The 23,408-nt window shown below is 39.3% G+C and overlaps 1 protein-coding gene across 1 annotated transcript; it reads right to left on the bottom strand.

Moving 5' to 3' along the window:
- Positions 1-8,301: 8,301 nt before the first annotated feature.
- On the bottom strand, positions 8,302-19,953 carry TNFSF13B (tumor necrosis factor (ligand) superfamily, member 13b). The gene is made up of 6 exons (XM_010578326.1): positions 19,377-19,953; positions 19,188-19,293; positions 11,213-11,269; positions 10,808-10,920; positions 10,561-10,711; positions 8,302-8,846 (listed from the first exon to the last, which is right to left on the bottom strand). The coding sequence occupies exons 1-6, from the start codon at positions 19,701-19,703 to the stop codon at positions 8,734-8,736; spliced, it is 867 nt and encodes a 288-aa protein (XP_010576628.1). The 5' UTR covers positions 19,704-19,953; the 3' UTR covers positions 8,302-8,733.
- Positions 19,954-23,408: the final 3,455 nt, after the last annotated feature.

Here is a 23,408-nt window from a genome sequence, read left to right as displayed (position 1 = left end):
AGGAATGTATGAATGAATAAATGTATAATCAGAATTTCTCATACCGGGGAGCTTACTGTCAAACATACACATTGAGAGTGCATAGACTCAGGCATGCAAACAGAAGGAAGTGAAAGTCAATGATAAGGTAGGCCTGATCCATACTAGAATAGTGACCAAAACTCTTAAAAGGTTAACCCCCCCCCAGTTTTTCTGACATTAGGCCCAGGATGGAAGGCCCAGTTCTGTGCTGTTTAAGATTACTAGTTTTGTCCGGGCTTTGTATGTCAGCTGTGCTCCCTTTCAAACTCTTTCTCTCAAGTAAATATTGCATGTTGAGAAATAAACCAGAAATGTTTCTCTTCTCTTAGACAAACCAAAGGAAGCTCAAGGAAGCAGTTTTGTTGGTGTTGGTCTGCTCAAAAGCAAATGCAATACCTAATAGACAGGTTTGGCTCACTGTTAATTCACAGGCACAAAAGATTACTTCATTGGCATTGGTGCTCCAGAAGCTTTTACTTTCTTTTTCTCTTTTCCTTTTTCTCTGTCACTTGCAGTGTCAGAAGTGATACACTCAGTTTAAAGGGGAGAGGATTTTTACTACCAGTTTGTTTCGTGCAGAGATGAAAATGTGCAATCATTCCGTTTGGCGTGTGCACTAATGCCCTCAGGCAGGGAAAGGGCGGCTGTACCGTCGGGCTGTGGTGATGGTGATGACGATGATTGTATGAGGTTATCCACCAAAAACTAATGAGGGAGGCAATCCAAATTAGCTACTTTTCTGCTTTAAAAACTCTTGGTTTTCTAGCTGCCTTTTTTTTTTTTTTTCGTATGTTCTGAGTATAGTGGTGATGAATACGAGAGAGAACAGAGCCAAAGAAAGCTGGAAAAGGGGATTCTGGATAGAATAAGTAGAGAAAGAAGGGAAATACGTGATGGAAAAAGTAGCAGACTATGTGCTTCTGTTTCCACTACTCACTGCTTCTACTGATGGTAGAAGATACGTTTCTGGCAGCCTAACAAGTAGGAAAGTATACCATCATCATTTTACAGATTAAGAATGCTAGTCTCAACCTCATTTCTCATCAGCCTGCTCAGCTTGATTGCATCAACCCTGACTTACACTTCCAGTGTAGCATCTCAATAGAGCATCACCCGTATTCTTCTACAGGTTCAGTGTTGGGACTGGTGATTTTGGCTGGTAATTGCAACTGATAATTGAATAGAGACAGAAGTATGACCCATCATGAACTTGCTCTCAAAAAACCTGCCAGCTGTGATTAAATGCCAGGCTAGCACAGGACTGAAAGGTTGCATGGAGCAACTGATTCAGCAGGAGAAGACAGGCGGCAGCAGCACAGCAGTCTTCTTGCCATTGCCCGGGCTTTGTGCCCCCCTCCCACACAGCCACCTCTCCTCCCCTGCCTGCCACAGCATCTGACATGTCACTGCACCCCATCTACTCACTTCGCTCTTACTGTCCCCTTCTTGGGGTGGGGGGAGGTGGCAAATATCGTCTTTGAGAAAAACAACTAAAAAAATCAATAAAGTGATTATTGCGAAACAGAGTTGTATAGCTTTTCAAATCTCTGTCATCCTTGTGACCTCCTCATTCAGAGGACAAACAAAACTAGGTAAGAAACCCTGAGCCAGCAGTCTGCTACCAGACACTGCTTATCTGCTGTCCTCTGGCAAATTTCCCCCTTACTCTTCCTGCTTTAAAAGTGCTAGGTTTGTTCTCCAGTGGTGTCAGGAACTGTGAAGTGCGCGCTTTCCAGTTCCCTTACTGGAGAGGCAAACACTGTCTAAGCACAGGTAGAACTGTCACCACCCCTTCCACAGCTACATGTAGTAGTTTCTATGAGGTCTGTGGGGAGTGGAACTTCTCTTTTAGCACTGGAAATAGGAACAGGCCCCTGGAGGTCCTGTCTCCAGCACCCACCAAGTCTTCCAATGCAAAGTTAAATGCTCACAGTGAAGATGGGCCAAAATTGCCTCTGTAATCTTAGTTCTACTTCCCTGCACCTGCAACAGAAGTTCCTTTATTATAACCTCACATTGCCCTTTCCATTAAGATCCCTGTCACACTGACTGCACACAATGTCCAGCACCCAAGCAATGATTTAAGAACTTTCCTCCCACTTTTTCCAAAGCATAGCTCTTGGCTGACTGCACACTCCTAACAAAGCTTGCCTCCAGATCAGAATTTATTTCCCCCAGGGCTTTTCCAGAATACTAGTTGTTGTAGTATTTCTAAGCAGAATTATACAGCCCTCCAGATATTCAAAGCGCAGCTCCTGCTAATTTCAGTTTCAGCTGTGAGTTTCAACACTTCTGCAAATGAGACCACAAGGACATCAGGCAGTCAGCCAGAAAATGAGGAACACTCAATCAGTGATGACCTGTGAAAAATCCGGTTTAAGGAACTCTGCGGTAAAGACTAGGGCAGCTTGGAAATTTTCAGACAAAATAGAGCTTTGCCAAAAATGCCAGTTTGCAGAGCCTAGCATGTTCTGTTTAAAATATTTCAGACTGAAGGAACTGTTACCAAGCTGAAAGTGATGCCTGGAGGGAACTCGGACTTCCAAAAGGGCTTTTGGGTACTAAGCCAGGGAAATTGAAAGTGGCAGCCTCCAGATTAGGAGGAGCTCATCAAGACTCTTCCCTAGGCCAAGAAGCTTTGGAAGGCAAGTACCCTGAGCTCAGTCTGGAAGGGGAACTCACCTGCACGTTGAGATACAGGATTTCCTGTAGCCATTGGAATAACTCATGTTCATCAGGATTAGAAAGAGAACTTAAATTTGCCAAAAAAGTTTTGGGAGAAATGGTTTTAAGTCAAATTGAAACAACCCCAGATTTAAAGAAAGAAACACCCCCACCCTCCCCCAAACCCCACAAAATCTGTGCAGAAAGTAAATATGGTTTTTCAGCCAGCTCTTACAGATAGAAAAGGAATACAATTCTCATTTAAATAGGACATCATAACTTCTCTTCTCGCATGTTCTTATTCTGTCTCGTTTACTACTTCCTTCCAATATTTCTGAAGATTAGTCTGGGCCCCAGCTTAAAACACTTTCCGTCAGTATTCCATTTTCTGCTGCAGGATGAAGTGTCTCCTATCCATTGAGCGGAAGGGGGGGGCAGAAAAAAAAAAAAAAAGCTGAAGGAAACTTGCAAGTGAGTAAATGAAGGTTATTACTTGGCCACATAGTTTGATTCAATCTACACTCTTGAGTTTCGGGTCACTCAGTACCCAATGACTGTTGGCAGTTTGCTGTGCTTAACTGGAACCTGCCCTGTGCATTACAGAAATGTTTGCTGATACTGTTGAAGCACACACTGAGGAACCCACGTTTCATTTGCACTCAGGAAACGAACACCCTTCCTTCCCCAGCAGGACCCTTTCTGACCTGTTCCCACCAGTCTCAGACCTTTCTCTGCCTCCCACATCTCCTGGTTTCTTACCATAGATCAGGGGAAAGGGATCATTTGGGAGGTCTACTCCAGCCTGCTGAAAGCAGGATCAACACTGAATTCAGACCATGTTGCTCAGGGCTTTATCCATTAAGGTGCTGGAAATCTGTAGGAATGGATTTTTCACAGCCTCTGGGCAACCTGCTTCAGTCCCCATGGTTTGACTCCACTCAATTCCTGCTCAGATTTTGGCCAACACACAGCTCATGCTAAGGCCTGACCTATGCTGGGATAAGCACCATTAGGTCAAAGCAATAGCAACACGTAGGCAGGACACAGTGGCCAGAAAGAGCTAAAAGGCCATGATGCAGCCATTACCGCCTGCCGCTGGCTGTCTCCTGCAGCCATCATCCCTGCAGATTGCTTGTCTGACAGTTTCTTCACAATCTGCTAACTCACGGAAATGGCATAGACCCAACTTCCAAGCTGGAAGGCGTAAATACATCAGCTTACCCAAAAAGTTCTTGAAGCAGATCCCACAACAGCCAGACTGCTGAGGCTTTCGTGCTTCTCAGTGGGATACAGGGGACACCCTCACGGTGGTGGAGGAGGAAGGATGAGTGCTCTCCCCATCAGGTAGGTAACTGCTTTGCTCATCGGTGCACAAGTTACAAGTTCCGAGTTGCCAATTATGAATTAGAGAGCTTGTGAGTTAGAAACCTCATGACTTAAGTGATGAATTAGTGAATTCACATGTTTGCCTAGTCTGTACAAAGGGGATTGAACCCTTGTTTGTCATGCTTGTTTTCTTTCCTAATGAGCTCATAAAATGAAGTTTAATTTACAGAGTACATTGACCAGTAAATTTGAGAAATCCAAATAGACCATGACACCATGGTAATAATTTTTTTCCTTATGTCAAATATGAACTTCCCAGTTTGATTTGTGCTCATTGTCTCTTCTTACTCCACCATGGGCCTCTCAAAGGGTGTGATTCTGTTTTCTTGACATGGCATTAGAAGGCTGCTGTTAGGACCCCCCAAGCTTCTTCTCCAGGCTGAATAAACCCATTTCCCTCAGCCCCTCCTCATAGGGCAAGTGTGTGCACCCCAACCACCCCCCTGCATTACAAATGGACTCCCTCAAGTTTCTCACTGTCCTTGTATTTGTGGTGTAGTGTGTCCAAACCTGGATGCAGTATTCCAAATACACCCTGAAAGGTGCCAAGAAAAGGGGAATAACCCCTTCCCTTAATCTACCGGTGGCACACCTGTTAATACAGAGCAGTATGCTGTTAGCCTTCGTCTCTGACAGGGCTCACTGCAGACTTTTAGCTTGCTTTCCCCAGGAACCCTTGGCCCTTTTCCACAAAGCTGCTGTCTTTGCCTAACCTCACTTAGTTCCCAGGCTTTTCACAGCCAGTCCATTCCATGCCCTTGCATTTCTCCCCACCTCACAAGCAACCAAATCCCAGTTAGGGTCTCTCCAATTTCTGCAGTCCAGCTGCAAATCGGGTTTGTTTTCCCTGTCACCCCTAAACTCTATGTAACCTGCAAACTCCATGAGATCTTCTCTACATCACAGACTTAGCTTCCCTCTTCCCTGCGTTTGCATCAATTTCCTTCTCACTGCTGCTTGGACTGACCCTGAAAAACAACCTTAGATCTTACTGATGGTGGTAATCCATGGACTCAGCCAAGAGACAAAACTGCTGGGAACATTTTCCTCTCCCGTTTGAAAGTTCTGTAGGAACAGAATATGCTTAACTTGAGAAAGCATAAAATATTCTTCAAAAGCATACATCCAGCACGAGTGCACAAGAAGGAAAGAAAGAAAGAAAATCGTGATTAAAAGAAAGCAAAAACCCACATTACACGCATTTCTTCTTTCAAAGCATAGAGTCTCTAGACCCTTCTAAAGAAAAAGTAGCCAAATCATTAAAATAAAATCCAAACAATTCATTGTCCCTACCATCATCTTTAGAAGAGTAGAACTTTGGGTGCTGAAGTTATCCAAGACAATTCAACCTAAGACATAAACCAGAGATACAGAAAATCTCAACTCCAGCAGTATAAGCTTGCCAAAACTACGGGACAACTGAATTTGAGGTCTTACAATGGCAAACGTTGAGCAATTTGAGAAATAGTCAGAGATGGGAGAGCCATGCAATGAGCATACTGCGTATGTCGGTAGGGTGTGTGACTGCGTATTATATAACAGACATATTTTCATTTTTAAGACACAAATTACGTGCTTCAAAGCAGCTATATATCTGCCAACTGCACATTATTAAAAAGGAAAGAATGATACAAGCTCACACTTTCTGTGAAAATGTACTGGAAAGAAAATGTTCAAGTCCCTTATGTTTGCCATGATGCTGCTTAACACCACATAAAAAAGAACAAGAGTATTCGCACAGTTTGTTGCATTTGCAAAAACCTATCTTAAATGCTAGATGTCCTTGATAAGAATGTAAAATATAGTATGAACCAATTAGATACTACTTATTACCTGTAACACTTATTTAAATAACATCTATCAAATGCAGAAAGTTTCAGTAACTCCCACTAACTGAAGCATAAGCATGACTGAGGTCTAGATGCACTTTGCTACCTCATGTATCACCAGTTTGTTAGCAGAATCATCAGGAATGAGGTATCCTCCTCTTCTTCCTGCTTTGGTCAGAAAATGCTGACCTGTTAAAACTCAACTTTGTGCAGAAGCAGATTAATTTTGCAAAGACAAGTTTTCTCATGAAGCCAGCAGAAAACGAATCTAACAACAAAATCAGTAGAAGTATCTGAACAGTCTGTTGACTTACACTTTTTGCACACATGTGGGAGTTATCATGGTTCACATTTTTTTGTGAAGAAACCTGAGGTTTGGTTTCATCCTACTAAAGGAAGGGAACACTTTAGAAATCTTTTTATTCAGAAGAGAGAAGTTTTCCTCCAAGCCACACCACACCCCAAACACTTTCCAAAATTCTGTGCTGTCCACATTTGCCAGCAGCAGAAGGAAGGAATATGGTGAGGAAAAGGGGCAACGATGACAACTGATTTAGCTTCACAGAATTTTTGCTATGTGCTGTATGTTTAAAATATTACACTGTGTCTGTTTATATCAAAGCGACACTAAGGTGCCAAGCACCTTCAGAACTGGCTTAAGCTAAGCACACACAAGCCCACTGAAAGCACCGGGGAACCTTGCATACCAAAAGTTAGATTTGCAGGTTTAGCCACCAAGTCTCTGGGAAAGCAACAGCAACAACATTTTTTTCTGTCATCAGACAATGCTAAAATCAACAAGCTTCTGATTAGAGACTCAGAGCATGTCTTTAAGATATGTCAGTAATAACAGACAACTCACTGCATGCTAATAATTGTTTTATCTACGTGCAGCTTCACACAACCTTTGGCTAAACTGAGGGTTCCTGTAGAGGATTTCAAATGTCTTTTTGGCAAACTTAGCACATCAAAATTTAATAATAATAATAATAATAAACAGCAGCAGCTGCTTCGGCTCCAGGACACATAAATAAATAAATTTGTATAAGGAGGACTTCCAGACATTTCGTAACTGTAGTTAAGCCTCATAAAAATCCCGGTGTGGTAATCCAATACACCTATGCTTATTGCTGAAATATCTTCTTGAAGCACAGAGAAGTTGGATTAATTGTTTCATTAGTTTACCATAGTCTGTAATTCCTAGCTCCAAATCTCTTTTATTTATTGTCTATCACCATGAGAACTCAATCAAATCAGCACAATTTATAAAAACAGACGAGGAGACTGCAATATACAAAGCATCTTTTCTTTACTAAATGAGCTTATATGACACAATTCTCAACCCCTAAAAAATATTTTCAAATGAAGTACAATTCATTACTGTCGGTTTTATTATTTTATCTATTCCAGTAGCACTTCAATACCTCTTTAAAGATCAGTGGATAAGTATTCAATGTTTGTATTACGATAGCTCCTAGAAGCCTTGACCACACTATTACCACGCTATTACCTTGACCACACAGTACACACAGATTCTTGGGGTTAAAAATACATAAATCTTATCTACTGAACAAAGCAGACAAACAAAAGAAAAGAAAAAAAGACATCTGTTTAGCCTTTCTACAGGTCTGATTTTTTTGTAAAACAATGTTGAGCAATATATTGAAAACTGCAGGAAAAGCCTATAGTTAACTTAGGGACTGAGCCTAGATATCTGGGATACAAATGTACTTTCTTAGTTGTATGGCTGGTTCCAGGTTTATTGGATTTTTCTTTTTACTGTATTGCATAGAATGGATCATAGCAAAAAGCAGGAGAAATACAAAAAATATGTATGCAGTAATATTTCCATTCCATAAACTATTCAAAAGAAGATAAAATTCTATGCCCAAATGTCAAAGGCTTATGGATGTGTGTACATACTTTCATATATATACATATATACTGTGTATATGTATATACACACAACATCTATATATGACTGCCAGAAATCCAATTCCACTTACTGTATTGTGTCTAACCTCACTGTTTCTTTCTATTCCTGCCTTGCTTACATAGAAGTATACACATATTCCTTGATGAGTAGCAATGCTTTGAAGATCAAGCTGTTGAAGCATCTTACATGTTCTTTTCCCAGTAAAATTCATTCTAATTAGTAAATACTAATAGATTTTAGTAACTTATACACCTTTTGTTTACAGGGAAGCAGCAAGCCAGTGGCTACTATTCTGTATATTTCTGAGGAGTTTGTTTTCATTATCCCATACATTTAGATTTTTTCCTCCCCCAAAATCTTGGTGTCAAAGAAAAAACAAAAAAACTGCAAAACCCACCTGACACCTCAATTTTGTGATGAAGAATCTACTGTTTGATGTTTCTTCCCCATACTTCCTACTTCAAATATTTTATTGATGAAACAAAGCAAATCTAAGATGTACTTGTATTTTAGTTTTTCTTTTCCATTATGGATAATAATTTGATAGTCAATGGTCTTGTTTATGCTATACTTTATGGTCAACTCCTTTGATTTGCCTTACGGACAAGAAATTGTTTTAAAGCCAAAAGCCATTGCTTTACAGTTGTTATTTAGAGTCTCCCACTGTCTAAAATAAATTGGCTTTCTGGTAGTCACATGATGGTTATATCTCACAAGTTTGTCTGGTGTGTTTCCTGTTTTGGGTTTGCTTATTAAACCGAAGAAAAGTTCCCAGAAGCTAGTGGTGGACGGGGAGAGACTGAATTGGCATCTTTATTACAATTGAATATTTTTTTCTGACAAACGCATGGGAAAAGAAGAAAACTGCATTAAGCATAACAACAGAAATGAAGGGCTTCAGAGGAGTCTAACTGCACCAAAAAAAGTACCATCTCCATCCAAGGATATTTTGGCCCTTCTCCGTGGTATTGTAAGTTGAAGTTCATCCCCTTCTTCTAATTTTGCAATGCCTGGCAAAAGATTTGGGATATTTTAAAGTTAATATTTCAAATACATTCTTTTCATAAACAGTATTCAAAAAGTCACTAAACGTCATCTTACAAACAAAAGCATGGCTTGTTACTTGTGACGAGTGCTTTTTTTATCTTTAGGCACATTCTTACAAACTGCAGCCTACCCAAAGCTGACACTTAACGTCCTCTGTGGAGCTGGACCTACTTTCCACTCTGCACTCAGCATATCACAGTCCACTTAAGCAAACACTGCAAAAACGCGTAACGGTGGTGTACTCAGATTCCTTGCGTTACGGTGATGTGACAGTCAAGGTCAGCATTGGGTACTGCCGGTCCTAGACCACTCTGTTCCCACACTTCTGGAAGAGGTCTGACGAGTTTTACCAACCAAATGAAGTTACCAGACAGCAGCTGACCCACTGCAGAGCACAGAAGTCTGCTTCCTGCCAGCCGTCCACCAGCTGATGCGATAACCGAAAGCACCTCGCCCTCAAGTCGCAGCCACTGAGCTGAGAGCGCATCTGACATCTGCTGCGACATGTGCTCAACAGCATGAGATACTGCAGTGAGATTTGGTTTCCCAGGTGAAAGCAGAAGGGCGGGAATTTGGGAAGCAGGAACCCTGAAGTGGCAGGATGGAGCCGAGATCCTCGTTAAGAGGGGGAGTAACACAAGGGTGAAATTAGAGGACAGATGAAATTGAAGGTGGTTATGATGCCAGAATGTGTGGGTGGAGGGGCAGAAAGTTAAAGAAAATGTTTGGTAGCCTCAATTGCCAGAAGGAAGTAGCTAATTTATTTTTATTTGGAAAAAAAAAAAAATTAGCTTCCTTCCCCATCCCATTTGTTTAATGCCATTACTTGCCAACAGGCAACTCTGTCATTCAATGTCACCCATTTTTTTTATAAGGCATTGAAAAAAAAAGGTAGTTTTTATTCACACAGATCTTGCTGGAAAACAACAAAAGAGACAACCCTCAAACCCACAATTAAGGGGAAAAGACAGACAGGTAAGAGCTACCAAACAAGGTTTAATGGGCCTTGACAATAATTCCTTAAATGCTACTGCAGGAATATACATATATAGAGAGAGAGCATTGAGCCTGCTGGACTTGCATTAAATATTTTAATTGGTCTTTCTTGTAGTGTTTCTAATTTGTGCAGTCAGAAAGAGCTCTTTATAGGAATTAACTACTTCTCATCTAACCAAAGAGTAAAAACTGCAGTAGCCATTACAAGGAGTAGAGAATTAAGCTGATAAGAAATATCTTTGGAAATCCTACAGTACGGTAGGCTAAATTGGGTGGCTAAAATTCATATATGATGTTTTAAAGCAGAACATAGCTCCTAAATATTTTACTGGGATAAGGGTTGAATTCCACATTTAGTTAAGTTAAACCAAGTTCTTCAATAAGGACAATATATACTCCTTTTGTCTGCATCTAACTGAAAGCACCAAAGTATCTAACCATATTGTATAGTCAATGGAGAGAGGGGAATTGTTGAGATCACCAAAGTTAGATGCATACTCTCCAACTGCCTCCATTTATATAAAACTGTATTTTTTTAAAGTATTCTGTAATTTTGCAATTAACCAGATCCATGAATGCAGTCCATTTTCTTTACAACTGCCACAATACTTAATCATCCAACACTACAGATTCTGTTTGATACAGTTTATTTGCAAAGAAAAGGAAAACTTAGATATTTACCAGCAGTATAGCAAGAATTATTCGGATAAGACTGTGGCATGTTTTGGATGCAGCGAAACAATGTCACCAAGCTGAGATCATCACCAAACACATGGGCCTTCTTCCTCTGTATTAGATGTCCCATAGCAAATGTTGTATCAGTATATAAAACCTACAGAATGAAGAGGTGCAGACTTAAAATATATTGTATGGAGACATTAAAAATCCTTTAAACAGTCAGATGCTAAAATGAATTGAGCTTTCTCACCTGGCCATATATGAAAAAATATCCTGTTTCTTTGATCACTATTTTATTTCCTTGTTCTTCCAGAGCTGTTCCACGTTTAAAGCTCAGAAGCCAAGGGACAATGCTTGAATCATCTAAAAGAAACAATAAGTTTTGGGTAATCAGAAAGAAAAGTTACTTTTTTCATCTCCATCTGTCAAAAATTAACAAAGCTGACTTCTAGTCAAGACTTCCAGTCTCCCTAGCTGGATTTCCCCACTGAAAAGAAGATATTTGCAAGGGCTGTCCAGATGCAGGGACCTCTTGTTTTGTTTTTTTTTTTTAATTCAGTGACATAACTCAGTTACTGCTTTGAAGTTAGATAAAATTGGATGGAAGAGTTAATACATGGAATAGTTAGCTATAAATCATGGAACATACTCTTACCTTTCTGTTGGATGTCACTTTTGCTGTCAGCAATCAGTTGCAAACAAGCCTGCAGCACTGCAAAGTGAAAGCATTTTGAAATCAAAGAAACTACTTTAAAAAAAAAAAAAAAGGACATGAAAAAAAATCTTCTCTCGGTCTCACCACTTATTTGAAAACATAATCTATTGATTTTAATGCAGATCTTACTCAAATGTGCCAAAATAAAATTCATACCACAACACGTACTAGATAACTTTCAGAGATCATGCAGCTAAACAGGAGGCCTCAGATAGTAGCACAAGTAATACTTGCTTGTTTTAATCTCTGGTCCTAATATAATTGAAAAATGTAGCAGTAAGTCAAATGAGCTAGGAATCATCACATCAATTAGCCTGATTTTCTAAGCAAAAGCTCAAAAAAGCCCCCAACCCTCTGACAGAGATGAGATTTTCTAATGATGTTTACTATATTATTTAGAGAAATTAGTTTCCAGTCACAGTTGCTATAAAATATTAGTCATATATACTGGTTACACGGTACTTTCAAGCTACACTTTCAAAATCCATATACATGTACTTTCAATATGTTTTCAGATACCCACACTCAGTCAACCTATACTGAGACTAAGAGGCAAGATACAGAGATGACTGTTAGCAAATTAATGCACACATAACAAATAGCTTCGTATCTGTCAAAACTGATGCGTTACTCAAAACTGTAGAGACTGGCAACACTGAGAAAACAGGAGTTTGATCAGAGAAAAATATTGCAGTATGTTAAAATACAGGCTTGCAAGTGAAACAAAAATCTTTTAAAAAAAATCTGCTAAGCATAAATGTCAGGGAACAGGATAAAAGAGAAAAAGGATAGTTGCATTTGCGTAGAGCAGATTTTAATGAAAACATCTGGTTCTAGTGCTACACTGAAGGTTGGAAAACTGAGTAGTAACATTTACCGCACTTGACAGAAACCAAATGAATTTACTAAGAGTCAAGAGAAGAAAATTCTGCTGTGGACTGCTAAATCTCCGTTTTTGTTTACCTCTTTTCAGGTAAGAAAGCTGTGGGTCAGATTTGGCCACTCTTCCTATGACAGGCAGTGCCCTGCTCCATGGGGTCCTGTTTCTACATCGGCCAGTGGTACCCACATGTGCAACCCAGCGCCCAGCAGCACAAACTTCTCGCTGCACGGCAAAAGGGTTTGAGGAGAAAGCGGCCTCTCTCTGTATCCAAGTCTCCTTTCCAAGGGGACCTGCCTGAAAACACCAGAGGAGGGCTGGGTGCTCACCAGCACTCAGCGGTGCCAACCGGCAGCGGACAACGGTTCACGCGCACGCCTGGGAGCGCGTCAGCGTCGCAGCAATCGCGCAGCCCGCGAGACCTGCGGACGTTAACGGGAATGCTGTCCTGCGAGCTCCCATCTCCTACACTGGAACGTATCCTCGAGTGCTGTCAATACTCATCAGTAATGTGCCAAAATCTACTGATTTTCAAACCAAGAATTTAAAGACATCTGAATTCCCTGCCTTCTGATAAGGAATAGAAAAACCAAGCCAACACAAAATGAAAAAAGGTATTATACAGCAGTCATTTTTCTACCACACTTGCAAGTGACAGAATTTTCTGAAAAAGAAGCTTCCAAATACAATTGAAATGGGATTTTCTGGAGTCGCACAACAAAGCACATCGGGCAATTTATTTCGCAAGGTATTAATTCACTCTCCTTTGGAGCAAAGTGCATTCCTACCGAATGGAATTTGCTGATTCCCTAGTATTTCAGTAAGCTAAATCAAAATTTTCACTCCTGCTTTTAAAAAGAACTCATTAGTATGGCCACTGGATTTTTCAACTAACCAAGAGAGGATTTGTTATGATTTACGCTAACCAGCTGCTATGCAGCTGGGTACCAATGAGTAGCACCTACAAGCAGTGAAAGCTATGCCTACTTGAGCAACCTTGTTAAACCTGCTCTGCAAACTTGATGACATTCTTGAAACTATCCTGATTCACAGTTTGCAAGTCTGGATTTATGTTTCAGTTGTCTGCAGCATTGAAATACTAATCGTTATTGCTGAGAACTGCTACACAGGAATTGAAATTGGCAAGTTCCATACAGTCTGAGATCTTTTCCATCTTTCTAAAACACATACCAACTCTGCTTTATGCTACAGATATCAAAGCTACATATACTCTCTAAAGAAGTCTCACTGTCTCTTTTTTTTCGTGTATGCAGGTAGAAATAAGGCTCCACAGAATACAGTAAGTTTGTTTTTCATGGAGAAATATGGATACAACAGTGTCATTCATAACAATAAAGAGAACAGAAACTAGCACAGTGGCTGTTTTACCTAAAGCTGCAAAGGACAAATAATATCTAAAAAACTGTTTGAGGGATTGAATAACAACATGCTTCAAACAAATGTTCAGAAGCCAAGACTGACACACAACTATTTCCAGTATATACAGGTACTTCACTTTGATGTCAATGGAAATACATAGGTTTAAAATTAAGTAATTCATTGAAACAAATTCAGAGTAAACAACACTACTATTAAGGAGAAGATATGGATGTAGAGAGTATATTTTCTGGGAAGATTAACAGGGATTTTCAGTAAAAAGTTAAACATTGTTAAGCAATGTTAGCAATTCTATTCCAAGAAGGACCCAAATCTTACCTGAAGTACAATGTCAAGAATATATGCATTACAAAATATGGGTTGAATAGTTACTAACAGTACTGAGCAGAATAAATCAAAAGCTCTACCTGAATGCCCTTCAGCCCAGTGTAAATCAAACCTGAGCATCAGCTTTTTAGTCTAGAGGATTTCTGAATAATTAATAATGCAAGCAGAATACAGGATTTGTAAAACACCTCTTAAAAATGTGTAAAAATATCTAGACTTGAGTGTCACCATGAGGTCTAGCTGTACAAAACAGAGTGTATCTAGACCAATAAAGTGTTCTCCGTCCCCTTGTGACTTCATATAACAGCTTTGCTTTGACAAGCTTTTTTTTTTTTTCTGATTTTAACCGCTCTGCGGGATGTGGGTGGGGAGAACAACAATTCAGAGTCTGCCTTCTTCCATGAACAAAACAGCCAATTCTGAAGAAGTTAGTGACTCCAGATGCCTTTATAAACCACAGCCAGCACATGAAGGGTTGTGTTCTCCACTGGTTGAGCAATGTAACCACAATTTTTTTTAAAAAAGCTAGCTTTTGCAGCAGGATAGGAATGCAGCTTTCGCATATCTGCATGATTTAAGACCTGATATTGGTAGAATCAAATTTGCCCTCCCATGCAAGTTTTTGTATTATTTAACTTGCATAATCATTTTAATATTTTGCAATCTAACTTCATAATCCATCCAAACAAAATTTCAAGTTCATTATCTGTGAACTCATGCATAAATTTTAAAGTTGTGATATCTGAGGCCTGAAACATCTATCTCAATTTTTGCTGAAATAGAACCAAGCAAAAACCCTGAACTTTAAAAAACAGACCTGCTTGTTTAGGTTCCTTTTTTGGTCTAGATCTGTTCTCTGTAGACTTCCCAAAACATACTTAAACACTAGATAATTAAATTTATAAATGATATGCATGTTCTTGAACAATTTGTAGTTCTTCCCTTAACTTCTTTGTTTCTCATCACAAGAGATCTTCTTTTATGTTTTGCTCGTGCATTTTTATAGACTGGTTAAATTTGCTGCTTTTTAATTAAGAAGTCTTTATATGGCATTAATCATGGATTAAATCAGTCCCTGCATTAAAATTGCTTGGTCATAGTTACAGATATGACTCAGATCTAACAAATATCTTGGACATATTGATAGAATTATTTTGACCTTAACAGAATTACCAGTAACATGTTACAATCAGAATAACAAGGAAATCATTTACTAAGAATTAAGAAGACTTTATGTAGACTTCTATTACACAGTATAAAGCAGAATATTGTTTTCAAAAATTAGAGCCTATTTTGTGTATTTTTGATTGCACAGTGTTCTGCATAATACACAGCACTGAGTCATTCATTCATTAAGTGCAATTCTTCATGTAAAATTGCAGCATTGTATCAAGTCATTTTCTATCCTTTCACATAGAAGGGCCTACTTCCTTTTGAGTTAGACTGTTGTCAGCAGAAACAAAAAAGATTAACATATCTTTTCAAGAAGTAGGCCTCTTTTTTTTTTTTAATTAAGAGAACTCTTATATTTCCCCTCTTCAAACAATAAAATAAGTATTTTGAATATTTGGTGAGGGAATTTTATACGCGGCATTTGTTTAGACTAGTAACAAAAGGTTAGGTTTCTTGATTCAAAGATCACTAAAGTCAAGTTCCACTTGTGAAAGTTCTTGCTATCCCTCTGTCGCGGAGATCTAAAACAACAACATACAGAGTCAAAACACTTCTAACCAACAAATGTGCCAATTTGCCAAAGCAAATGTATCAATTTGCCAGTAAGGTAATTATACCAAGAACAATGGCAAAATTCTCACAACTTATACACCACGCTTGCATGGCAATAGTTATTTCCCATGGACACAACTGATATTGGAGTAGAATCTGGGAAATGCTAGTAAAAAAAAAAAAAAAAATTGCCAATTCACACGCCAGGTTAGCCTGCCTCATTGCTTTCTGGAATTACTTAGAATTGCTCCTCAGTTCCTTCCATACATGCAATCAGTCTGGTTGAGATGGATAACCTCAGTACACCAAAGTAAATATAGTCCATGGGTGCTCCAACCTCATCACAGCAGAATGTTGCCTGAATTTGAGTTTACAGAACACCCGATGCTCACCTCCCTAGTTGGCCGCGGGAAACAGAATCCCACAATAATGATCAGAACGAGGCACAGAGAGAGCATGTAAATGAAACTTGACATTTGTACATTGAACTGGCTTAGGTAATGGAACCTATATCTTGTTCCCAGACTCAAGTCCATATACAACTTAGAAAGAAACACGCAGGCAAGGCAATCAGTAATTGTCAACAGGGTGTAAAATTAAGGAGAGGTTTTTGTTGTGCAGTGATTTTCCTCTACAGGCAAAATTCATAAAAATAAAGACAAATAAGAAAAATTATATCTGTTCTTATGTGTCCTGATATGACATTTGTTAGAAGTGGTTAGATGATGTATCTGCCTGAATATTAATAATATGTACCTTTCAAAATCACCCATTAACTCCTACTCATTGTATCGAGAACTCTGGTTCTGACTGCTAGCTGTTTGGAATTGATGCCTGAAACCCATCTCTTCAACCTACTTGAGCTGGAAATTTTCTCAAGACACAGAAGGTACAACTACTGATGACTAATAGTTTTATGCATGAACACAGACAAATGCATACCCCATAAAAATATGAAAGAACCACCTTGTGTTATAGCCATTTTCATTCAATTGTCATTTTAATTAAAATTCTAATTTGTGGCCACTTTTATGCACACAACATCAAGCAAATAGAAAAAAAATATTAAAGTGGAAATTCCATATGTTCAAGAAAGGCTGTGCTGGGCCTAAAAAGAATCAGGGGGCATCCATTTTTGGAAGTTAATAATGAAAGTTTAAAAAGAAAACAGAATCAAGCCACAACTTTATAAATAAACAAAATAATGGTTCTATATTTTACTTCTGCTCTCTGATGAAGCACAAGAGAAGCAGTTATATATCGGTGACATTTTCAAATATTCACTTTCTCAGGAACTGGTCCACGTTAAAGTGAAATTATGGATCAACAATTAATTACGAGACCAGACTCTACTTTGAGACCTTGTTGAAGCAAACAGAAATAGGACAAGAACAAGGCACCTCACTCAATACCCTAATTTATCTGCCATGGTACCAGAATGAGTGCAGTGCATCTGCAAGACAATTTGGAGGCTGCTGGGATTCTGGTACCCAGAAATGGACATGAGAAGATCAAAATGCAGGGCTAGTAATTCCGTGTACACAACTAAGTGCCAGACAGGATTCAGCACCATGAACAACACCATGTTCTCTTATGGCACTCACTCTGCTAAAACAAAATTTATTAACTAGTAGGTTCATGACCATCAGTGAAATCTGATCCGAGAAAATGTAACATCTTACTGAACTCTGACAAGCTTCATTTGTTGTAATTAGAGCAGGCAGAAAGGTAGCCCTGTCTAACAGATGACCTTTTATATAAATGCAAGATTTGTAATTTACTGTTTTATAGACAAAAGTATGATGGCCATGTGAGAAAACAGTTTTGTAGTGGGTCAACCTATGTAGCTTTTCCCTTTTAAATGAATGTTCATATTCTGTGCTTTCTGTCATCCATCCTAAATAATTTTAAAGCCAGCTGTATCTTTAAAAAAAAGCTTACAAAAATAAGTAGCTTAATTAGAATTTTATGTGAATAAAGGTAAATAGCTATAATCAGAGGTGGCTACCTGATGAGAAGAATCTTAAGTCTGCCAGAAGCACAGCTGAGGAGCCCACAACCCTTCTCTCCCCCATACACCCTCAAATAGCAACAGGAATAAAGATGAAAGCTACCATAAAGGGAACTAGCTAACTTGCAGAGTAGCGATGCTATAAAATTCATTTAAAAAAAGACATGCCTCCTTATTTTTGATGATACTTGTGCTTTAGATCACTAGTTTTTATTTGGGAGATGCTAGGGTGGGGAGAACGGGGAAGCTCTGTGGTTCCTGTGATAGGAAACAGGCTGCAAGAAATACAATTGAAGCAATCTTGTCCTCCGTCCTGTTTGTGAAATCGCTCTTAGCCAAGACCCTGAACCAAAGATTACTAATGAAATAGAATATATCCCATTTAAACCTATGGATTTTGGGTGGTGTCCTAAATGAATATTCTCTTTTGAGAATAGTGGAGGTAAGTAGAGTGATAATACTCTAGAACTTAAATTTCATTTAGCTTGCTGAAGCTTAAGTGAAATACATTTCACATTAATTAGTTACTCAAAAGCATATTTTAAGCAAACTTCGATTTAGTCTTTACCTACAAATTACTCCATTTCCACTTCATCTATTATTAATTTAAGATATGAGCTTTCATCAGTTAAAATAATCTAAAAGTATCCATAAGAGGATTGAACTGATTTAGCAACTCGAGAACATTTTTAGTTACTCAGTGCAATTAAAGCACGTGTGCAAACTCTTATAATAAAATTCTGTATTTCATCCTATCAGGCATCGGTGTGTTTGGAAAGAGAAAAAGAAAAAAATGTAGGCATTTTATCCCCAAAGGAAACAAATGTATGCCATCAATATTCCAACATTATCATACGCATCAGAAGTCCTTTATGGAGCACAGTCTTCAGTGTTCTCTGCAGTACCTTTTAAAAAGGCCACGACAGAAAAAATCTTGCTGGATAGCCATGCCTTTATTAATTTTGTTAATTATATTAATAGATTGTTTTAATGTAGAAATGATGCTAAACTTCTGAATTCCTTGTAGTCTGCCTCTTTTGACAGGTACAAGCCAGCCTTTCTCTTTGAAAACTCCTACTTCCCTAAAGTTAAGGAGCTTTCTTGTTACTTCTCTCTTTTAGGATGAGCACGTTTTCCCAGAAAAATGACTTGGCATTTTTAATAATAGCTTTCCCTCCCTACTATTGATCAGAGAGAAACAAGTTAGGCATCAGCCTGAGTTGAGACTGATGGATTTAGAATCGAGCAGTTTACTGTCCGAATGATTTAAAGTTGCCTTACTCGGCTCTACCGCATCATCGAGCAATACCTCTGCTACAAGCAGCAGGTTTGGGATCTAACGTTCAAAGTCCAACTGGCAGATAGCATGAATATCTGGTACCTTAGGTAGTATGGTAACCATTAAGAGGATTCGCCTACAGTTAACACCATCCATTCAGCGGTAATTGTGAAAACCGTAACAGGCTCTGGGAGCACAGGTCCGCCAACAGGAGAAGGCACCGCTCAAGCACTGCTGCTTTCCCGAGACGGTATCCAGACGCGCAACCCAACCCACTCCACTAGATGCTATTTACCTGTTTCTTCCGTGTGCACAACAGACCTTCTTCCCCTGTTTCTGCTCCCGTTCCATATTTCGTTTTGGAAGCTTTCAGCTGGGCCAGGGCCAGGCAGCCTGTTCTCCTAAGGGGGAGAAGCAGCAATCCGTGAGAGCAGCCCTGCGTTTGCTCATCCCCTGCAAGCCAAAACCCAGCCCTCCGGCTTACCTGCCCGGCGCCAGCTGCAGACGCTCGCAGGAAGGAAGAAACGGGGGTACCCGCTTTGTTTTCATCGGAGGACACGGGTGGCTGGTCTAGCAGAGACCTCGCGTGGACCCTGTAGATCAGCTTGCTGCGCAGAGCTTCTAGTTCTGTTTTCAGGGCGATAACATGGTAAAGAGACACTGCTGCAAGACAAGAGGACAGGAGCATTGCAAGCCACAGGAATGTGACAGAAAAAAGTCCCGCGGTGCCTGAAGCAGCACCAGGGGGGGCAGAGGGAGAGGAGGCGGTATCCTTCTGTTGGATGACGTGCACACAGTCCACGGATTTCATCGCTGCTCTTTCCTCACTAAAGCCAGAGGGAGAGTTCAGCTGTCCCCTTCCGAGGTGCAATCCATGTTACCAGTTGCTCTCTGAAACTAAGGGCATCCAGAATAAGTGAACAAAACGCCCAGATCATTTCCTGTCATATGAAGCCGTTGATAGAACCATTAAACCTAATGTACAGAGCGAACATCTAAGGTTCGGTCTCCGTTTAGTTTTCTTCTTTCTCTGCTGCATTTTGGAAATGAATACTTTCTCATGAGCTGCTTGCTTAAGCTACCTTCCTCCTTTCACTTTCAACTATTTATTTATGTGGCAGCTTGCTATTACCATTATCTTTAAATTTAGGCACAGCCGGTACCGCTGGTAATTTAGAGCCTTATCTAGAAATGCAGAAACAATGTAAAGTTTCCTGGTAGCATATCAGCCAATGCCACTTAAAAGACTATTCTGCCACCTCTAGCAACCACCCAATATCCTGCACAGACAAGTAATTCTTTTCCTAAATGCAGAGGAAAAACAATTATACCACATATCTTAACATGCCCCTAGAAAGCACGTACCTACTGTGAGAAATGATACAGAAATCAGTGCAGGGTGGAATAAGAGCAGAATACCATACCGTTTCTGCACCTATTTTCAAGGCTAAGTTAAGGTGGAAACGGGGCTGCATTTTGAAGGAAAGAAACCAAGGTAGGTTTTTTTTGAACAGAATAAGCAATTATTAGAACTAAGCAGACATGCCTTGAAGTATCACATCAGAACATTGCCAGCTTAGTACTGACTGTGTTCCAAAAATAAAATGACAGTTGGAAAAGAAGTGCTATTTAAGAAAGTGAAGCCAAGTGAGAGAATGAAAGTTATAACTAGCTGTCCAGGAATACTGAGAAACAATTGGCCGGTGAGGTCTCTGCAGTCATTAACATGTAATAAAATAACAGATGGGTATATAATTAGCATCACTCTAGTCACTTCTAGGGAAAATAGGCTGTTGCCAGCCTCCACACCCTCTTTAAATGAGGTCATTATTTGGGCTGATAAAATAACTGTGGTGACACAGAGGACTTCTGTAAGACATCTGGCTTTGTCTTGCTTATCATTCTGATAAATGAGAATTTCAAAGGGGCCATGAGGAAAATCAGAACAGCCCCCACACAGCAAATTGTTAAATTCAACAGGTATTTCTAGTTGAGTATCAAAGGGATCACTCTGTTTGCAACCTTGTGTTGCTGTACAGCGTCATAAGCAGTTAAGTGATTTGAAAGAAAACACAATTTTAGACAACTTTTGTGATGACAAAAACATAGTGGAACAATAAATAATGACAGTGAGAAATCAATCATGAAAAACAACATTAATTACCTAGAAATATACTTAGTTTAACAACTTCCATTTTAACACTATCAAATGAAGCTTCAGTAAATTGCAGACTACTAATTGCATTAAAGCAAAAACTCAGAAAAATTACTTTAAAAGAAACAAAACAAAAAACCCCCATGCCAGCTGCAGAGCCTGGAGCATGGAGTCAGTGCCTCGATGCTTGCCACTATGTCTTGTCATAAAATACTGTCGTTATGATTCCTCTTGTTGGCAGAACTGCAAAGTAATCTTTAACCTGCTTAAAGCAAAGTCAGTAAAATTAACACATGTGCAGTTTCTTCTGCATTTTAAACTAAGGTATGACTAATGAGGACTAAGGAGCGCTCAGATGAGCCTTCCATTAGCAGACGTGGGAGGGTGTTGACTCCAGCTGAACACGAGCTCTCAGTGGAACATTCTTCTTGAAACAGAAGTGTAATATTTGGATATATATACTGAAGCAAAATATTAAGCAAAAATAAGAGGTAGCAGTAATCGTGCTTTTACATCGACAAAACTGTTTACATACAGTTATAACTGCCAAAACCTAACAGTGAAAAGGGTTCAGAACAAAAATCCAGAATGAATAGAAGAGGCCTAAAGAACTCATCATGGAAAGGGCATTCAGTTTGTGGTTAGCAGCCTGCGCCTACTGGCCAGCCTCCCTGAAAACCCTTTTGCAAAAGTACGTACCATGTTAACTCTTTTTGGCTCAAGACACACACACTATGCCACACATGCACACAGTAAAACCTTAGGACAACAAGTGACCACCTCAAGCGCAGTTCAAATCACTGTTTTCCAGACTATTTCTAGAAAAGAAAATGCCACTGCATTAAACAGCAGAAACCTGGACCTGGCCATCTAACTCTCAACTAAATCAAGGCTGGTTAAACCTTCCAAGATGTTACACCAGAAACAAACCCTGTCATTTCTGCAGGCAATTAATTTTTTTCATTTCTGTTATGCAGAGTATCAGATTAAATGATTAAGATGCACCCTGCTAACATGTGAATTTATAAAACATCATCACCACATCTGCGGGGAACCAAGGCAGAGATAGTAAGCAATCACACAGGAAATTTGTGGTTGAACCAGAAACTGAACTCTTGATTTCCTGAAATCCAGTACTGTATTTTAACCACAAAAGCATCTTCTTTGAGAGGGAGGAAAATCCCATAATGAAGTTTAACGTACAAAAGAGAAGCAGATGATTCGAATATGAAGACTTGGGTAAAAACCCAATTTACTGAAGAAATGTAAAAGTTTACTTAAAAACAAAAGTTCCATTTTTAAAAGGGAGGTTGTGCAGATGCTACAACCCAGAGATCCAGGCAAATATCGATGGCCATACTAAAACTACGCCTCCAGTGGCAAAGGTCCAACTTCACATACTTCTGAAGTAGCCATAAAATGGAACTGGTCCCTGTGGTTATTACAAAAAGAAAGAGGCCACGATAGCTTGCCTTACTACACAAGACAGTGCAGAACAGATAGAGGAGCAAAGAATAAGCACAGGTTCCATTTTAAACACATTTAATTTCAGATCCTTTCTGAAGATGGACAAAAAGGATGGACTATTTTGGAGGAGATCAGAATAAATCCTGTATGACAGTTTTCTGCTATTACAGATACCTGTATTAAAGAGTATTCATAGATAGCCCTCTGAAAGAGTACACATTCCCTTCAGGGACACTTAATTAGTTCTTTCAGCCATTAACTGCAATTTACACAGTAGCAAAACCAGGTAAGTTCCCATCTCAGATATAGATCAAAAAATCACTCTGTTTGTGGATATTGTGCTCCTGTGGCTGTGTATCTTACATCCTATTATCTTAAATTTTAGGATTGCATACCTTGCAAGTAAAGGACGTTATACAAACAGTTAAAGACTTATTTGACATATTAGCTTGTTAAAAGGAAAAAAAAATCCTATGAGATTTTTCTGAAGCAAAAAAGGTATTCTTTTCTCTTTGCCTCCCAATTTCAATATTGCCTAGGATAACATGAGTGTCTCTGCACATTTTAGTTATGCTTGTTTTATTCCTTGCGTAAGACTTTATTTCTCCAGACATCTAGACAATTTGGGTCCAAATCTGGCATGTATACTACACAAACATACAGCTGGCTTGCACCCATCATTACTTTTTACATGGTTACTACAGTGCTTTCAAAGAGAAGAGGAAATGGCACAGGAAGGAAAAGCAATTATTATAGGTGTCTCTCAAAGTATGCAGCAGAAGCAACAAGAAATAGAAAATAATTTTTAAAACATATACAATATAAAAAGAAAACACAAGATTTATATACTACAGCAGCTTAATGCCAGTCTCCTCCCCTCCCTCCTCCCCCCCC

This window comes from Haliaeetus leucocephalus, unplaced genomic scaffold (assembly GCF_000737465.1).
Source record: "Haliaeetus leucocephalus isolate CR32 unplaced genomic scaffold, Haliaeetus_leucocephalus-4.0 Scaffold626, whole genome shotgun sequence".
NCBI lineage: Eukaryota > Metazoa > Chordata > Aves > Accipitriformes > Accipitridae > Haliaeetus > Haliaeetus leucocephalus.
This window is presented reverse-complemented; position numbering and strand designations above follow the sequence as displayed.